The sequence below is a fragment of the Coenobita brevimanus genome, chromosome 108 (assembly GCF_032717465.1).
Source record: "Coenobita brevimanus isolate Jiangsu-jjx chromosome 108, ASM3271746v2, whole genome shotgun sequence".
In the NCBI taxonomy this organism is placed as follows: domain Eukaryota; kingdom Metazoa; phylum Arthropoda; class Malacostraca; order Decapoda; family Coenobitidae; genus Coenobita; species Coenobita brevimanus.
The window spans coordinates 15,815,093-15,836,162 of NC_137061.1; the positions used below are offsets into that span (position 1 = coordinate 15,815,093).

At 43.8% G+C, this 21,070-nt stretch overlaps 1 protein-coding gene across 1 annotated transcript in view; it reads left to right on the plus strand.

Annotated features, from left to right (window-relative positions):
- The first annotated feature begins 9,197 nt into the window (after nt 1-9,197).
- Nucleotides 9,198-21,070, plus strand: part of LOC145416870 (uncharacterized) — a 77,699-nt gene continuing 65,826 nt past the window's right edge. The window contains exons 1-2 of the mRNA XM_080285737.1: nt 9,198-9,288; nt 10,926-11,098. Coding sequence (XP_080141863.1) covers nt 9,207-9,288; nt 10,926-11,098 — 255 coding nt within the window. The 5' untranslated portion in view covers nt 9,198-9,206. The remainder of the gene's footprint in view (nt 9,289-10,925; nt 11,099-21,070) is intronic.

A 21,070-nucleotide genomic window follows, 5' to 3' on the forward strand; every position in this document is an offset into this window, starting at 1 on the left:
TGTGCCTAAAGAGGGTACTGGCTATCACCGACCCCCTCCCTGGACAGATATCCACTAGAGCACTGCCATTCTCATCCACTTCTGCAGGCACACCCGACTCACCAACAATTCCATCCACCTTCATATTCCCTACTTTCCCTCTCATATCTAATCAAAAACACTCACTCATTTCTAACAAGCTTTCCCATGCACGTTTCCATATTTGCCCAGAACTCTTCTTTCACTCTGCTTGCACGGTCTTCCTCTGGCGCATATACACATGCAGTCACCCACTTTGTAGTCCAGTTTTCAGTCTTACATACACAATCCTTAAGCCAACTGATCCATACTCTTTTACATTCTCCATCCATCTCTTCACTCAATGATACATACACCCTTTTTTGCCCACTCATTCTTACCTACTCCCGCGCATATACCCCGTTCTTACTCCCACTCTCTTCCACTCTCACCTCACCATTTAGCCTCAGTCAGTCCACGTATGTCAACTTTTGCACCGTCAAGCATCTGGGAAATCTCTCTCTCTTTCACCACATCATTCACACCCTTTACGTTCCACGTTGAAATCCGTACCATGTCCTTTGTACTGTCCTTGATCGTCACCTGTTTGTCTGTACTGGTCCGAGGCACTTTTTTCTTTTTCTTGCTTTCCAGGGAGGGGCATTAACCCTCTGCCAACCATTTGTAGGGAACACGTATTGGTTGGTTATAAGGTTACCACCCGGCGTATTAAATGATTTCCTGGTTTACAGGAAATCATTTGGCTTGTTACTCAGTCTACAGTTACCCTGGTATATGGTATCATTACACTGGGTGAGTGGATGATGAGCATCCCCACCTACCAGAATATCTATTTATCTATCTGTCTATTGCCAAACGCCTCAATTCCATAAGGGGTGGCCACAAACAAATCACCTCCATGCCACCCTGTCCCCCGCCATTTCACTGCCCTGGTCCCAGCTCACACCCTCCTCTATCATACACTTCTCCACTCCATCCCTCCATCTCATCCTTGGCCTTCCCCTCTTCCCCCCTGCACCTCACTCACACTCTCCTCGTCAGTCTCTTGTTTTCCATCCTCTCCATATGGCCAAACCACCTCGGTGTATTTCTCCTAACGCTTCCTATCACATCCACATCCACACCACAACGCTCCTTCACTTCTTCATTTGTCAGTCTCTCTCTCCATGTGACTCCATATGCTTCTCTCAAATAACTCATTTCCACTGTTCTCACTCTTGACTTGTGTCCTTCCAAAAAGGTTCAAGCTTCACTTCCATACGTTAGAGCTGGTATCACAATACTGTCATGCAGCGACATTTTTACTTCTATACTCACTTCCCTGTTTGTTATCACTGCTTTCAAGGAACCAGCAACCTTTCTTCATTGTTGTACTCTTTCAAGCTCTTTCCCCTCCAAACTTCCATCCTTACTCATCACACTTAAACGCACTCACATTTTCCATTTCCTCCTCATCCAACCTCACTGTACATTCAGTGACAATTTCTCTCGAGGACCATAACTTTACTCTTCCCTTAAGTCATCTTTAGATTCCGTTTCTTATACACGCTCCCAAACTCATCCACCAAGCCTTGCAGCTCTCCTTCCTGTTCACTTAACACAGTATCATATGCAAACAACAGTACAGGGAGTTTCCAAACACTGCCCTCTCTCATTAGGACCACTCCAACAACCACTTCCCTACCTTGTATCTCATTTATAACCCCATCCATATACAGATTGAACAGCCATGGAAACATGACACATCCCTGTTTCAATCCAACTTTCATGTAGAAGAATTCACTCTGTTCACTGTCCACACGCACTATACAGCCTTAGCACTCTCATGCATACTCATCACGGCATTCAACAACTTCACATTTACCCCACATATTCCTAATACTTTCCACATTCCTTGTCTATCCACCCTGTCATATGCTTTCTCCAAATCCATGAAGGCCACATACAACTTCTTTCCCTTCTCTAGAAACTTTTCCACTAAAAATCTAATAATGAGTGTCAGATGTACAAAACCTGTTCCCTTCCTAAAACCTCCCGTTCCCTAACTCAGTTTACTAAGTATCCTACCATATACTTTTCCTATTACACTAAGAAGACACATGCCCCTGTGATTTCCACTTTTCTTTTGTACAGGGGAATAATTATACTTGACTTCCAGTCCTCCGGGACTCTACCTTCCTCTTAGGCCAATCTGCACATCTTCCACATCCATTCTACTATACTATCTCTCCCCCATGCTTCAGCATTTCACTACACACTCCATTAATTCCTGGGGCTTTCGACTTTCTTCATTGCTTCCACAACTTCCATCGTAAAGATTTCTTCCGTTCTTCTCACATCCCTCCTCCTAGTGATTCACCAGCCACATATACTCGCATTACTTTCATTCTATGTATTCAACAATTCCTTATAGTTTTCTCTCCATCTTCTCACCTTTTCTCCCTTCTCCATTATCAATCTACCACTTTTATCTTTCACTCCCCGACTAACTTATCTCCCTCCACCACTCTTTCTCTCCCTCTACCTTACACCAATCCCTCCCTTCTTTTCTACTCCCCCCTCTCTCTCTCTCACACACACTCACACACTCACACACTCACACTCTCACACTCACACTCTCACACTCACACTCACACTCACACTCACACTCACACTCACACTCACACTCACACTCACACTCACACTCACACTCACACTCACACTCACACACTCACACACTCACACACTCACACACTCACACACTCACACACTCACACACTCACACACTCACACTCACACTCACACTCACACTCACACTCACACACACACACACACACACACACACACACACACACACATTCTCTCTTTCTCTCTCTCTCACACACAACCTCAGTAATGCTCTCTCTCTCTCTCTCTCTCTCTCTCTCTCTCTCTCTCACCCCTGTCTCTCTTTGTCAACCTCTTTCTAGAACTTTTTCTTACATTCCCTACATTTTACACCCAAATTCCTTGCAAATTTTTCATCCACCCTCTTCTTACTCTCTCTTGTTAATCTTTCCACCGCTCTCTTCCTTTCTGCATATAACTCTCTCTTCCGTCTCTCAACTTCCTCCACGCCCTTGTTTCTTATCCACTCACTATATACTGTCTTCTTATGTGTCACAGCCTGACTCACCTCTTCATTACACCATGCTGTTCCTTACACCCCATTTTGTCGTCTCTTTACCCCACACACCACCCCACATGTTGCACAGATTTTTTCTGTATCTTGCACACACCTTCCACGTCGCTCATCTGCTCGAAATCATATTTACCCAATCTCTCCTCCACTTCTGCCTTATATTATTATTATTATTATTTTTTTCATTCTCTTGCAACCTTCCTACCCTCCTTGTATGAACTACTTCCTCCTGGTCTTCCCTCCTTCTATTCCTTCACTTCATATGAACCTTGACTTTCACCACCACCAAGTGGTAGTTAGAAAGTCCACTCTCCCAACCTCCATATGCTTTTGCATTCATTACGCTTTCTCATTCTATCATCCACACACACATAATCAATCATTGCCATCCGTTCATTCAGTTCACCACCCACCATCCCAATCACTTGCCACGTATACCTGTGTGTCAGTTTGTGTCTAAAGAATGGGAGAAATGGATTTCCCCCGAGCTAGACTCTGTATTAGATCATATAGCCCCGCTAGGTCACAGGAGCGCGCTACCACTCCCGGCACGGCAGTCCCGGGCGAGGCTCGAATTGTGTCTAAAGAGGGTATTGGCTATCACCATCCCCCTCCCTGCACAAATGTCCACTAGAGCACTACGGGACCATTCTTATCCACTTCTGCAGGCACACCCGACCCACCAACTACCCCAGCCACCTTCACATTCCCTACTTTTTCATTCATACGAATCTCCAATCAAAAGCACTCTCTCATTCCTTTCTATCTTCTCCATGCACGCTTCCACATTTCTCCAGAACTCTTCTTTTTACGACCCTGCGTTGGCGCATGCACGCACACGCACACGCACACGCACACGCACACGCACACGCACACACACACGCACACACACACGCACACACACACACACACACTTGTAGTCCAGTTTTCAGTCTTACCCACACAATCCTTGAGCCAACTGATTCTATACTCTCTTATATTTTCCTTTCATCTCTTGCACGCAATAATACACACTCCTTTTGCTCTCTCATTCTCACCCACTCTAGCCCATATACTCCATCCATACTCCCATTCTCTCACGCTCGCTCACCTCTCCATTTGGACTCTGTTATGACTCCAAATAATCACACTGGTGGAAGGTTGTGCGATTTAATCCAGTTATATTGTCCTGGCATAGTACAAACTTAATTCTGCTCACAACAAAGACTTTCGCATACTTTAAAAAGGGTCGGTCAAAAGTTCCTCAATAGATCCCTGAAATCTTGAACTCTCTTGAATCTTTGCACTAGGTATATAAGCGACATTTACATGTTTATGAGCATACCGATGTTCTGACGCCAAATGAGAGTAATCTTAGTCGTCTATTGAAATCAAATTTAGCCACATCTAGCGTCCATAAAGAAGTTTAGCTTGTCAAAAAAAAAAGTTTTGCTACGATCTACCTTAATATTAATGCATGTTTAAGTACATTCTGACGCCAAAAAAAAGACAAAAGTTAGGGAAACGTGAATCTAGTTTGGCAACATAGCATCAGTGCAGCAATTGCACTCACTGGTGTAATAAGGTTCTAGCTCCACTCGCAACACCACTCCTCACGCTCTCCATAATCTCGACCCTATAGACCGCAGGCAGAGTGGCACAGGAAACTTCTTTAAATATAGCCAGTTTGTATCATTAACACAGAACAAGAAAATGAGGTGCAGTACTTAATTTGCTAATCATATGTGCATCATTCTAGTTTTACTGCACGTATTGCTGAAACAAGAAATGAGATGTAATGTGCAGAATAATTGCTAAAAAAAAGAAAAAAAAGAAAGTGCACTTACAGTACTACCTTTTATCCCACAAACATGGTTGAAATACCTAAGCTAAATGAAAGTGACTCGCTTCTGCTATAACGCATGTACAGAGCCACAAAACATGCAGATATTACGGTAACTGGCAGCGGCGTGGTGTTGCCAGCTTACACTTTCTGTAACTCTAGATATGGATGTTCGTTTCAATTGAACAGTGCGTTTATTTGATTTGGGCAACACACTAGCCTTTTTAGCATTTTTTGTGTGTGTCAGCGACGTTCATACTATCCTCTAACAGCAAGTTCAGAGGCAGTTATGAACACCATTTAGTATCTAACGTGTGGGTGATTGAGAGCATCCAGACCGCAGTGCCAGTAATACGATACTCATTGCCACACTTATCCCCTCACGGCACACACTCTTCATCGTCACCACTCTCCCTCTCCCACACACGTAAGTCTGTAACCATTTCACTACAACAAGGTTATGTTCATTTTACATTTGCTGCGATCATAAACGATTCCATTCAACTTATGACAAGACTTTTCACCATGATGACGGTTTAATTTCTTTTGTCATCTTCAGGTAACTTTTATTCAACCAGAAGTCGTAGTAAAAGGGTTAAGGGGATGAAGTGAACATCTTACACTACGTCGTAAGCGTGAGAGTTTATTATTATTATTATTATTATTATATCCGATTGTGCAACAGCCAGCCTACTCGTGTGCAGTTTGGTAACTAAAAAGTGTAAACACACCACAAACGTCAACTCTTGAATGTTGATGCTCGTCGTTCTTCACAGTGATGGGGCTAAAGAGTATGACATAAGATGTGAAGTGCGTCTTGATTTAGTAGTTAAGTGAATTATTTAACACAAGAATTATAACCATGCCGAAACGACTGTAGTACATAGGCGCTCATCATCCGCTCACTCGATTTAGTGCAACCCTAATGTGACTCTGCACTGAGTGGTGACACGTCATAATGGTTTCTAGTAAGTCAAGAAACCATTTGCTACGTTGGGTGGTACCCATATAACTACATAGTTGCTGGTCGTCTAGAAGATTAAGGCGCGACAACCGGCTGGAGCCAGTAAAGGATAACATCTAAGGGCTATAGGACTTTTTGCTCATACAGTGCCACTCAAAGGCGAATGAATAATAAAAGTAATAAGTATAAAGCTGGCCACTCTTGGCTTAAATGTAGGGATTGCGTAACTTTGCCCGGGGCCCCTACTGTCAATATGAATGTATTTAGAAGATTCGATGATGGATTGTAAGAAGATTAACAGTTTGGGCCCGACATGGACTCTGTTTTAGGTTTGCACGGAGGCGAAACACATTTGTGGAATACACATTGTAGGGTTCTTGGGAATACGACCTTACTACCAGTAGGGCAATAGAGTGTCAACCAACTGTAATTACGTATTAACAAACATCTATGTCACATTATCCAAAGTACATACTGTCCTATACACAATACACCACTTCTCGGCAAACACGTAAAGCCTCTGGGCTCCATCCTCGGGGTCCACACAGTCCTCGGAGCGCCACACATTAATTCCTCGGGGCTCCTCACAGTCCTCCGGCTCCACACAGTCCTCGGGGCTCCACACAGTCCTCGGGGCTCCACACAGTCCTCGGGGCTCCACACAGTCCTCGGGGCTCCACACAGTCCTCGGGGCTCCACACAGTCCTCGGGGCTCCACACAGTCCTCGGGGCTCCACACAGTCCTCGGGGCTCCACACAGTCCTCGGGGCTCCACACAGTCCTCGGGGCTCCACACAGTCTGTCGCGCCCCACTTGCTTTACTCTTTATCTATTCTTCTCCTATGGAAGACTAAGTTCAGTTACGTTAAGTCCAATTACGTTAGTCAGATTTAATTAAGTTTCATTGGGTAGCGCTGGATAGGTACAAGTGGGGAACCCGACATAACAACACATCAAGAAATCACAAGTCCTTTATATTTGTCGCGTAACGTTTTTCGATATCCTTTATCCCTTACTGATTGTTGTGGATGACGTGGTTGTGGTATGGGTGGTTGTGGTCGGATGGTGTGTGGTCTGATGGTGGGTGAGTCAGTCGCAGCCGCGTGTGTTGTGTTCTCATCGAATGCCTGGTGTAAGTTGTCATCACCATCATCAGCGTCGTCAGCATCGTCGTTGTCTTCCGTATTGCTGTAGTTGTTGCCGCAGCTTGCCGTGCGGCGACAAGTCCTCGAGGCTCCACACAGTCCTCGGGGCTCCACACAGTCCTCGGGGCTCCGTCCTCGACCTCCACCCACTACGACCCTATGGTGGCACTCAGTTCTTCAGCACCAGGAACAGCTCACCCACACACACCAGGTGCCACTGCACAATCCATGCCCCTCCTTCATAAACCTCATCCACTGGTTCCCAGCCCTCCTGCACTGGGGTCAACCATGGTGGAAGGCTGGCTGGGAGGTGCGGCAGAAGGCGTGATGATCCATGCTGCTGGTTTCACTCCGATCTCGGCTGGTGTTCGTCTGTCCTCGTCTCGTGCCAAGATCCCGACCAAAGCTCCGGATCACCGTTTCGAGGAGACAGAACTGCTTTGAACAAAGTTCCATCAGTGTCTCGAATCTCAGAATTAATAGAAAATTTCGTTTCCTAACATACATCGTAGCTTATTAGACCTTGTTAATTAATAGGAAATTTTGTTTCCTAACATACACGCGTTGCATACTCCATTGTCAGGCGATTTTTATATCCCAAGCATCATGTAAACATTACCCGGTAATAATCACTTAGCTTAGACTTGGGCAGGTTAGGTTAGGTTAAGCGTGCTTAACTAGGATTTGCATAGGTTAGGTTAGGTTAGGTGACGTTAGTTTAATTAACTTGGGTTAGGTTAGACTGGCATTGAATTTATTTTACCAGATGTGGCTTGCAAAGATTTGGATGAATGTTTCTAGCTTTTTTTTTTTTTTTTTACATATTGCAAGACTAGGCCTGTAATTGCCTGACTTTTTACTTGCCTGTGACGGATACATAATGCGGGCAGAGAGAGAGAGAGAGAGAGAGAGAGAGAGAGAGAAAGAGAGAAAATGAAGTGATGCTACAGTTGCTGCCAAGGTCACAATAGTAGTTCATGGCCTGTGACTCATACCGGCAACAACCAGTCAGGACACTTGTTGGGAGAGAGAGAGAGAGAGAGAGAGAGAGAGAGAGAGAGAGAGAGAGAGAGAGAGACAGACAGAGAGACAGAAAGGGGCGGGGGTTAGAACGTGCTCAGCAACAACACTCACCATCCAACACAGCAGCTGCAACTAGAAATACGGCAATAACATCAACCTCAGGAGCAAGGATAGGACTGATATATATGGTGCTAACACGAGACGATGAAGACAATAATGCTAGTCAGCAGAAACTGGAGTAAAAATAATATCTTCAGCAGTTATATGAGTAAGATTAATAATAACGCTGATAACGAGTGAATAAAAACGAAAACATGAACTAGTAAGAGTCAACATAACAGTAGCAATATCTTTTCATTATCAGAGGCAAGAATAACAGCAGCACGTACAAGAGACAACGAAAACTACATTAAGTACGGAGAACAGAGAACAGTAGCCCGTATCATCAAGTACAGCAACAAGTCAACCCATCAGAGGGAGGCGGTGGCTCAATCGTCAGAGAGTTGGCCTGCAGTCCTAACAGACCCGGGTTCAAATCCCGCTGAGGCAGGGAACAGTTTAAGGATTTGAATTTCATAAAAACAGACATTATTGATCTACCAGAAGACCCGCCGATATGTTGTAAAAACACCCATGCTAATACCAATACACCAGTCCTACATGAGACAGCCCTAGCATGTATTCAGTATGGGCGGTGGGTGTTAGCGCCGAAGTGGTGAAATGTAGAGGTGGAGGACTACTGGGCCTTGAAAGCAGGCTGTCAAGCCTATGCCCAGAGTCGATCACAAAAAAAAGAAAAGAAAAAAGCTGAACATTGGGTAACGCTGCCACAACACCCCCATTATACTGATGATAATGGAGAATAATATAATTATTCAGTAACACAGGCCAGAAAAATAATACGAAAAGAGCAAATACAGCAATAGCTAACACAACAGTAAATAAGGGTGGGTTAGTGATGATGGTAATGGAAAGTCGTTTCATGTTGAAGATGTTAATGACGTATAGATCTTACTCATTTGCAGGAGTGGTCAGGTTAGGTGTGGTTATCGCTTCCTTCCAACATACGCCGCTATGCTGCCGCCAACGTACACAGAGGGGTTCCACGACCCTGATGCAGTCAAGAGGATGACCTACAACTCTCTCGGCAACACAGGTGAGATGGTGAATTATATAGTGTTTGGAGATGTGCATTTGTGTCCAGGGGTTGGATTTTCAGACGTATGTACGATTGATTCCCTACTGTGATTTGTGTTCCAGGAAGGACAAGGAAATGAGAATGCGAAGTCCTTCCTTGGTGTCTGTTCCCACCAGTAAATAAATATATAAATAAATATTGACCACGAGAGGAAAATTATTGCAGGTTATATATTTTCTGCAGCAAAGACAAGAAGATGAGCCTGGAAAATCTTCCCGTGTGTCTAGTTCTTTCTGCAAAAACAAAATTAAATTACAGAAGGGATTCATTTGTAAATATGTTGGAGAATCTCACCCCTGGGCTGCATATGTCACGTCTTTATTAACCCTCTAACTACAACAAAAATCTTAGGTATTTGATTCATCGTAGGAGTGCTTTAGTTGTCTAAGAGCCACACGTAGAGAATTATTATATAAACTGCGTCCGCTGGCGTAGATGGGTATGTATGCTCTGTAATTAAGAATGATCTTTCAGAATGTGAACAGGTGTGTATTAATGGTGTTTACGGTTGTTGGTGTGAGGTTGTGTCCGGCGTTCTTCTGGGTATTTTTTTTTCTTACATTCGAGTCTGTGTATCTCGTGTACAACTGATGTGTCCGTTGTCACGCTGTGCCTGAGATCTTTGTTCCCAGGTATGCTGATGATACCACCCCGATGGCTCTTGCTGATACCCCAGTGCGTAGGTTTGTGGTGGCTTACAGTCTGAACGCGGATCTAAAACGCACTGAGCAATGGTGTCAAATCTGGGATATGAAGCTCAGCGCGTGAACACTACAAACTTTGGTTGTTTGTCGTTCCAGAAAGACTCAACCCCCCCCCCCAGCCTTTGTTAACTATTAGCTGATGCTCTCTGGTGGTGGAGAGTTCTCATGAGATCTTGGATGTTGTTTTAGATAAGAGACTCATGTTTATGACGTTGTATCGAATGCCTATTAGAAGCTGCGCATCATCAGGAGGACAGAGTTTTCATTGGCCATGAAGTTACACCTGCGTGTGTAATATAGTTAGCTTTCCTGTGATAAGTACTGTTCTCCAGTTTGGGGTTTAGGAGTGCCTTTTCGTATTTCTTTTTCTGATAGTTATGGACTTGGCTTGCATCATGTGTGGCCACCCAGGCCTGACTGATTCGGCCCACCATTGAAGTGTGGATGCCTTGTCTTTGTTGTATGAGTGAACAACTCGTATCACCCCATGCATGGTGCATTGCCGGGTTGTCATGTCGCTTCTCGATACACTAGAGATGCGGGAAGACTACATGGCAGACATTCTTATTGTTGCATTGTTGGACGACCCAGTTCAGTGCAGTAGATACTTCGTGAAATCCTAGTGTGCGGTTGTGCGACAGTTTGCCTGAATTCGTAGTTCAGTGTGCTTCTTAAGATAAATTTGAGCTTTGTATGAACTGCATGTGCGTTTCTAATTTTTGCTCTGATTTTACCATATTTTATTCTTTTCTTGTATTTTCTAATCCACTGTTTCTTTGTTGTCGGAGATGTTTGTAATATGTTGTGCCTTTCTTGTACTGTTCCGGCTGTGTAGTGCGGCGTATATAATAACAATAAAAGGTAAACAATTACAATTACCCTCACTGTCAGGTCTGCTAGTGTCCCGTCTCTCGCTGGGTGGTGGTCCCCTGGGCGGGCTCTACTGGGAGTCAGAGGAGCAGGAGAAAATTGACATGATACACCTTGCCCTCAAGTCCGGCATTAATTACATCGATACAGCTCCTTGGTACGGCAACGGGCGCAGTGAGACCGTACTGGGAAAGGTGGGTCACTTAGCCAGTCACGTCGAGTTAAAGTAAGGGACCTGAATTGTAAATCTAACAATAGCGTTTCACAGTCTGGGGAAACATTGGGGGTCGTACCAACCAAGGTCGAATGAGAGAAGGTCTGATCGTTTTGCTTCCCCGCGCATCTTCGTGACGTCACATGGTGCATTTCTCGGAAGCTCAGAGAAGAAAACAAGTAAAGTGGATGGGTAACTGCGACAAATTACCACAATTTGCAATGTTGTCGCCCTCGTCAGCGTTGTAATATAACTATATTGGTGTTAATCTTACAAGTGTTACTGAATGCGTCCTAATTTATAGCTTCAGTACTTTAAACTTCTTAAGCAGAGTATATGAACTTCGAACATTTGAATTCATAATTTGTACCAGCCTTATCGTTTCCATTATGGTGGTGATGAAACATCATTGCTGTTCATTCCTTAGTGTTAATGCTTTCATCATCATCGTCATCACTATTAACATACCTCTAATCATCGTCATTATCACTGTCACTACCATAGCTCCCCCAGCTTCTATAAATTCCTTCATCACACACACATACTCCGACAAATAAGGCTGCATAGGACACTAGAAACATAAGATACCATCATCGTCATTACATGATTACAGCTACCACTATCACCATCATTATCACTGTTATAATAATTACCATCACCATCACCACCAATGCATCACTACCTTAATTCCCTTAGGTTCTGCAGTAAACCTGTCTTACCGTTATAATCACCACCACCAGAACCACCATCATCATCATAATCACTACTGTGTCACTTCCCTATAGTTACTTTAACTTCCATACCAGTCGTTTTCACACACATATTTCAGGTAAATAAGGGAGGGAATGGAGGGCACTACAAACACAGAGTGAACTTTTTAAAACTTTACTTAAAACATAAGAAAATATTATAACAGTAGGATAATTGGTCCATGCTAACCAGCTCCTGCAAGGCTGGGACTACACCAGTAACACACCACCACACCACATCAGATATACCACACTACACACAGCACCACACCACATCAGATATACCACACTACACACACCACCACACCACATCAGATATACCACACTACACACACCACCACACCACATCAGATATACCACACTACACACACCACCACATCACATCAGATATACCACACTACACACACCACCACACCACATCAGATATACCACACCACACACACCACCACACCACATCAGATATACCACACTACACACACCACTACACCACATCAGATATACCATATACCACACTACACACAGCACCACACCACATCAGATATATCACACTACACACAGCACCACACCACATCAGATATACCACACTACACATGCTACCGCACCACATCAGATATACCACTCTACACACACCACCACATCACATCAGATATACCACACCACACACGACCACACCATATCAGATATACCACATTGCACACACCACCACACCACATCAGATATACCACACCACACACCACCACACTACATCAGATATACCACACCAAACACCACCACACCACATCAGATATACGACATTGCACATACCACCACACCACACCTTCCCAAGGATGATAAAGGTGTTAATTTCAAATGTGTCCAGACCATTTTACAAACTTTGTAAGGCCCCGTTTTTAAATTAATCCACACTAACAACTATATATTATTTTGGCAACCATTTCTTCAATCAGTTATTGTAACCCTTATTGCTACTGTAATAATGGCTGCATTATGACAACCAGTCAGCTGCAAGGTTACCTTTCTGCCTTGATAAGTTGAATTGCTAACATTAATATTATCTCTGCCACAAAGATAAATCCACTTTTTTTTTCTTTCAATTCCTCATCCTTTGGGAAACGATATAAATGTATATATCCATTTTCCTTATTTTTACGCTGCGAGGATGTGCACCCGTAAACTGCACAGCACACCATTAGCCTAGCTTTGAGTGGAAAGTCAGGAGAAGCTGGGGATCTTCACACAAGCGGAGTCTAAATCCAACTGATTGCCTCAACCCTACTGGAGTGGGGGGCTTAGGAGCCGCGTGACGTCATGCGTGGAGTGGTCCCATTTTTAGCCAGATAATGATCAGACCTTGTCTCTCACTCGACCTTGGTACCAACGTGGGCTTAGGAGGGTTTCTAGCACCTCTTTCCCAGCCATTTATTTTGCATGTTACACCATCCAGTAAAGTGACATACTTTTTATTATATTCCTGCCATGTCCAGACGATTCTGTTCAACTAAAGTAGATATGCAGTTTCCTCCTGTGCATTAAGAGAAAACATGGAAACTGCATATCCAGCACTGCAATATGTTTACCAGTTTCTGTGAAATCCATGTGTTCACAATCCATTATTTTTGATCGTTTTCACGTTTGGGAGGGGGTCACAATCACTGGGGGAGGGTCCTGCTCCCTCAGTATCGCATTAAGAATGAGAGTCAGTTCTACAACAACATCTGTCTATCTATCTACAGTATATACCTAGGCTGCTTCCCCCAAGGAAAGGGAGGTAGCCGAGACAGGACGACACACTCCCAATGTACTCATCCACTCAAACACATTCATTCGCATCTTAGCCCCAAGGAGAGAAGGGACACATCCTCACTGCACCACATCGCACGAAAGTCACCTGCGTAGTGCAATCAGTGACATCCGCAGCAGGGCCCGACGGCAGAGCTGGTTTACCCCTGCCACATCATAATAGACCCATCCCTTTACACGCACTTGACCGGATCAGCTGATCAGACCAAATGTGGGAGACTATCCCCTCAGGGCTGCATCTTTATTTATTCATTCACAATTTCTCGCCATTTATTTCTGTCACGCACAGCCACTCTTCCTTGCTCAACAGACATCCCTTTCGCATCCAGTGCTCTTTTCACACTATCCATCCATCCTATTCATGGTCTTCCTCTTAGCCTTACACCTCTCACATCAGATCTAGTTATCTTTTTCACCAATCGCTCATTATCCATTCTCTCCATATGCCCAAACCATCGCAACACCCTCTGCTCAACTCGATCAGCCATCTCCCGAACAACTCCAGTTCTCCTTCGCACTTCATCATTTCTCACTCCATCCATACGTGTCACTCCACACATACTCCTCAGACACCTCATCTCCATTACATACAAACTTTTCCTCTCTACTACACCCATATTCCATGTTTCAGCCCCATATAACACAGTCGGTACCACAACACCCTCATACAGCCATCTCTTTACATCCATTCTAAGCGAACGACATCTAAACACTTTTTTCATTCCTCCCAGCACCGTTCCTACTTCATTTATTCTAAACTTCACTTCTGCATCTATTCTTCCATCCACAGCAACATGTGACCCTAAATACTTAAAACAATCTACCTCCTCAAGCAACTCACCATTCAAAACTATATTCATCCTCCTACCATCTACCAACCTCGTACACTTCATCACTTTACTCTTATTTTCATTTACTTTCAATTTCCTCCTTTCACACACCCTTCCAAACTCCTCTACCAACTGTCTCAATCTCTCCTCTGAATCAGCCACCAGTGCAGCAGCATCTGCAAACAGCAGCTGCTTCAGATTCCACTCTCCACCATCAACATTCACCAGACTCAGACCTCCACCTAAAACTCTTGCATTCACCTCCCTTACAACACCATCCATATAAATATTAAACAACCAAGGCGACATCACACATCCCTGCCGCCCACTCGCACAGGAAACCAATCACTCACAGCATTTCCCACTCTTACACACGCTCTACTACTTACATAAAAACTTTTCACCCCTTTTAGTAACCTACCATCAAGTCCATACAATCTTAAAACAGTCCACAACAACATGTACTAAGATATCAGTATTTCTGAGAATTTTTAATTCGGTGAGGGGGTCTGATCTCCCTAAAAATTATGGTTGGAAAACTGTATACAGTGCAAGACCTTCGGAGTAACCAGACAAACTCACCTGGGAAGTTTTATTCAGATCTTTCTCCGATATCTGATCGTTTTTATTTTTGGGAGGGGTCACATCCCGCAAGAATCACTGGGGGGTGGGGGATCACGCTTCCTAAATATCGCATTGCGGATGAGAGTCCGTTGTACACCATGTACAAAGATGTCAAAGCCACATCCTCCCTCCTTTCATTATATTTGAGAATTGTTAATTTGTGTGGTGGGACTGACTCTCCTATAGTAATTAGGGTTGGAAAATTATACACTATAATGGAAGACCTTCCTAGTAACCAGACGAACTCACCTGAGAAGTACAGTACCACTGAAATACATCAAATAGCCTACGAGGAGTTAAAGCACACACACACACACACACACACACACACACACACACACACACACACACACACACACACACACACACACACACACACACACACACACACACACAAGCTAAATCTTGCCCAAGGCATCGGGCGAGATGCCGAGAATAACACTATCACTCTTCTCAGGACTGATAAAAGCTGCATCTGACCTCCAGCATTCGATAAGTTTCGCCAGAGTCGAATATTGTCGTTCACACTTGCATGTGTGGAACGTGTTCGAGAGAGTAAGTCTGCTAACGTTATTACTGTAGCCAAAAGAAGTGTGCCATCTTATTTGCCTGATACTGATGCACACGTTGAAGTGAACCACATTTTTTACACAATGTGCCCACTATCAGTTTACAGGCTTTGGACTCTCACGATAAAGCATTGCTGGTTACACACTTGACTCAATTTCTATGCCTAACTTGGTTCTCTCTCTCTCTCTCTCTCTCTCTCTCTCTCTCTCTCTCTCTCCGTGTGTGTGTGTGTGTGTGTGTGTGTGTGTGTGTGTAATTCACTGGGTCGGTCAGGATCACTTGATGGTCGTGATCGTCAGCTTTTACCCTCCCGGAAGGGAGCTGAGAGCTCATATAGTCCGATCTAAGGGCAAGGCTGTGACCTTCACACACGCACACACCCGTCCCCTTGCTCAAGGGGGACAGTAACCACCCACTTCATCAGTGAAACTTTTCTCAACCTGAGCGAGGCGCGAACTCCCGTCCACCAGTCGGCAAGCGAGAGCGTTACCACTGCACCAGCGAGCGGTGTGTGTGTGTGTGTGTGTGTGTGTGTGTGTGTGTGTGTGTGTGTTTAGCAATACATTGGTGAATGGCAATTTTTGAAAAAAAAAGAAAGAAGACGTATAACGCCTATTACTTTTCCCCAAGATTTTCCAACAAAGTGTGTGGAGATCCATTGAAGCATTAACAATTTTCCTTATAGGCTAACTGAGTGTCCGTGCTCAGGTCGGGGCTTTCGGATTTTTTCAGTGGCATGGTGATATATATTAAGAAAAATCACCTTATATTCCTTTATATAAGCTATCGAATGACGAGCATAAAACCGCTGTAGTTTTCAAAGTTTCCATGATAACTGTGTTTGGGTGATGCGGTCAATCGCCCATCTACTGTGCAGGCTCGATCCAAAGAATGTATCCACGCCTTGTCGATGATGGGTCTAGGGAATCAAGAACAGTCTGGGATTCAGACATAGCCTCAAAACCCTTTCTTCAACTTTCCCCTCCCCTCATCCCCCAACTAACAGCACTTCTCGTGATGGAGAGTCCCTCTGGAAGGCAGGGGAGAAAGAATCCTTCCCCAGCATCCCTGCTTGTTGTATGAGGCGACTATGGACCTTTTTGTCTTCAGTCTTTCACTTCTTACCGTCCTCTTCTCTTCTGTCGTACTTCTCTTCCTGATGTTTCAGTTTGTCTTCTGGCATTTATTCTCCCTTTACTTCTGTTTTACTTCTATTAGGTTAGATATTTGGTTTCATGGCATGAATAGTTTAAGGATCTCCCATTGACATCGATCAGGCATTTCAGCCAAATGACCAATCAAGCCACTTCATCGCCAAGTCACTCGCCAACCGCTTCATCGCAAACCACTTCATCGCCAAGCCACTTAAACGCCGAGACCACTTCAGTGCCGAGACCACGCCGACGCTAAGACCACTTCTACAACAATACCACTTCAATGCAAAGACCACTTCAGTGACAAGACCACTTCAGTGTCAAGACAACTTCAACGCCAAGACCACGTCAACACTAAGACCACTTCAACGCCAAGACCACTTCAACGCAAAGACCACTTCAACGCTAAGACAACTTTAGCGCTAAGATCGCTTCAACGCCAAGACCACTTCAATGCCAAGACCACTTCAATGCCAAGACCACTTCAATGCCAAGACCACTTCAATGCCAAGACCACTTCAATGCCAAGACCACTTCAATGCCAAGACCAGTTCTGCGCCAAAACGACTTCATCTCCTTCCTCGTTTCTTTTCCTTTGCTAGTCACATAAGTTTGCTTTTAATTAGTGCAATACTGTCTTTGATACCTGGCGCCAGGAATCCATTATTCTGTTCCATTTTTGTTGGAGAAGAAGGTCAGTGCTTTCCTTCCCGGTTCCAAACAACTCATGATGCTCAAAACGTGTTGTAGAATCTATATCGCGTAAACATGTAACTGATTGCTATTAACTTGACAAAAACGTGTCAATATACTGGACAGTGATAACTTCAAATGTACGTTAATGATATTGTTGTTTTATTAATATTCAGGCTCGTTGGAGTTCTGCTGAGATTTATGCAGTCTGAAGCCACCATCAGTGCTACATTAAAAAGAAAACACCGTAAACCTCCAACACCTTATTTGGCCAATTAGAGAAAAAGGTTTTCCCTCACTGTACTGTAGGTCTTAATGTTATGATTCAAGTGCCACCGAACTGGTACTGATCATTTTACACCAACAGTGGCGTTTGCCTGGAAATGTTAGATTTTTCCCTCCCACTTTGTTGAGATACGAAGCCCATCACACATGTTGACTCACTGTTGTTGCCTGTTTTAGTGGTAGGTGGGGGCGCTCACCATCCACTCACTTGATGTAGTGCTGCTTTTAGGCGTCTGCCTTTTCCTTTCCTTCGTCCTTCTTTCCTTCCATCCTCTTCTGTCTTTCATTCTTTCCTCGTCCTTCTGCCTACGGGTAACTTTACACTCCCTCTTCTGTCTTTCTTTCCTTCATTCTTTCCTCTTCCTTCTGCCTGTGAGTGACTCTACACTGAGTGACAGGCCAAATGGTTTCCTGCACACCAGAAAACTATTTACTACGCTGGGTGGTAACCATATAACCAAATTATGGCGCCTGGTGGTTTAGTGGGTAATTAAGGCCCTCCAATCGGATGGAGCCGGTGAAGGTTTATATTCAAGGGATGGTTGGGGTTTATTGCTCACGTAATGCCACTCAGGGATGAGTGAGGCTGGTCACTCTCATCTTAAATGTAAGGATCAATTTGCCTAGCCCCGGGCTCCTACGCTCCTCATGGGAACAACGTAGGATTGAATGATGGATGGATGAATTTATTACCGTACCTCTACCGCAAAAACGATTGTATTCACTTCGTTGGTGAGTGAGAATAGACCCGTCCCATGGAAGAAGATGTGAAAGAAGTAGACAAACAGTCAGAATGACAGCCAGACAGCCAGACAGTCTCTCAGATGATCAGTTCACATCGATTGCTACTTCATTTTGATACCACCAAACGATTTTATCCAGCTTTGGTGAGATCATATCTTCCCTCAGACAAAGATGTCAAGGAGATGTGACGGACAGAAAGAAAGACAGACAGACAAACAGTCTCAGGTGATCAGTTCACATTGACAGCTATATCATTCTTCCTGCCAGCAATATAGCTTGTCCAGTTTAAGGGAGAATACATTTTTTTTTTTTAATGTGTCCGACTCTGGGCAAAGGCTTCAGGGCCTATTTCTCGGGCAGTGGCCAATCCCAAGCCCCAGTAGTCCTCCTACACCTTCACATGTCACCACTTCAGCGCTAACACCCACCGTCCAAATTGAATACATGCTAGGGCTGTCTCATACAGGACTGGTGCATTGGTATTAGCGGGGGTACTTTTAGGACATGTCGGCGGACCTTCTGGTAGATAAGGAAAGTCTGCTTTTTTGAAACTCAGATCCTTAAACTGTTCCCTGCCCCAGCCGGAATTCGAACCTGAGTCCATTAGGAGTGCAGGCCGCCTCTCTACCGCATATTCTTCCCATGGAGGAAGGCGAGAATGATGGACATAGTGAAAGAGACATAAGGAAAAGCATACGGACAATCTCTCAGTTATCATTTCACATTGACTGTGTTCTTGCCATGCCAAAGTATATTATTTATCATTATTGACAATACAAACTCCCGTAGAGGAAGACGTGAAACACAGACATACTGACAGACCGACATTCTTTTAAGTATCTGCTCAAACTGATTAGTAATATTTCTTATTCGTTAGACATAGTAATTAGGCTTAGGACAGAATACTCCTCGCCCATAAGACAGACAGATGAACAGACCTTCTCACAGTTATTGATTCACATTAATTGCTCTTTTATTCTTGGTAGTGTCAGACGACCCTCCCAAAGAAGACGTGAAAGACAGAAAGACAGACAGACATTTTCTCACGTGTGGATTTAGTATTCAGTTTATTACACAAGCTAATCTTAATCAGCTAAGGTGAGTACGTGTCCCATCGGTAAGAAGGACACGACTGTCAGATAAACATTGTCTCGTTTGCCGATTCACGCTGACATATTTATCATTATATTTTTTGTACTGTCACGATTTTTTTTTTTTGTTGAAATGAGTGCACTCCCCTCCCGTATTAAGGACTAGTGCTTGCCCGCCAAAATTTGCGGGACTAAATAATAGCCTTTCTATCACAAAATGTTTGCAAATTCCATTAGCTTTTCCTTACTGTTACTGAATTCACAGTGACCATTTCCGACCAGAAAGTAGAAAAGTTGATTTTCACATAATTTTGCGTGTTGCTATTTCTGACAATTTCTTGCCGTCGCGTCGCACGTGATCGCCAAAATTTTTGTTTGGAATGTTTTCGTTGATACTCCATGGACTTACTCTGAACTAATGCTAAAATAATTAGGTCAGTATGTATTACCGTTCTCGTGAAAGAAACTAATATGCACAGACAGACACACACATACACAGCTTGACTTTATTATTTAAATGTGGCAGAGAGAGACAGACACACATGCGGCAGACTGACAGACTTTCTATCAATTAACTATTTTCACTGATTACCATTTTAGTCTTGCCACTGCCAGAGGAATTTGTTCAGGTTTGGTGAGAAGGTGCTGTGATCCAAAGAAATAAGTGAATGACAGACAAGGAAAGACATTCTTATAAATATGGATTCACGTGGTCTGCTTATTTTACATTTTTCACCGTCAGACGGTTTTCTTCAACTGTGGGGACAATACGCTCCAGCCATAAGAAAGGCATGACACACCAGCTACCAGCATTAACGAACCTTTTGCCATAGGATATAAAATGAACCGAAGGAGGAAACTAACTCACAACAGAAAATACATGAAGAATCGGAAGCAGAGGGACTTCCAGTAAGTCTTGTTTATAAATTTTCTTTAGAAATTTTTAAGGCTCGTCTGCACGATCAGTGGGCCTCTGTGATGGTGGTGTTTGGTAATGTTGAAGGGAACTGAACATACAGACGTGATAAACTGAATCACCATCCCTAATTCTCCTGTCTTTAGAATTACAAATATTTTAGATATTTAGATGTTGAATAAAATTCTAAATGTTTCCGAACGAAACAACGCTTTGCGCTGGAAACATGACATGAGAGCGAGCAGGAATGCATAAGAACGAGTAGCTTTACCACTAACTATAGCCATATTTGGCTGCTGCTGATTTGACAGGTAAGTTATTTCTTTTCCCGGTCACGTTCCCATAAAAGCCGCAGGAAAACTGATCATGACCGGTTACCCTCCTACTATCATTTTTTATTGGTTGACTAAAGAGTGGGCGGAGCAAGGACGATATGTATTTCCTGGGTGAAGATGTTGGGCCACCACACAGCCCCTGGTTTTTTGCAATAATACAA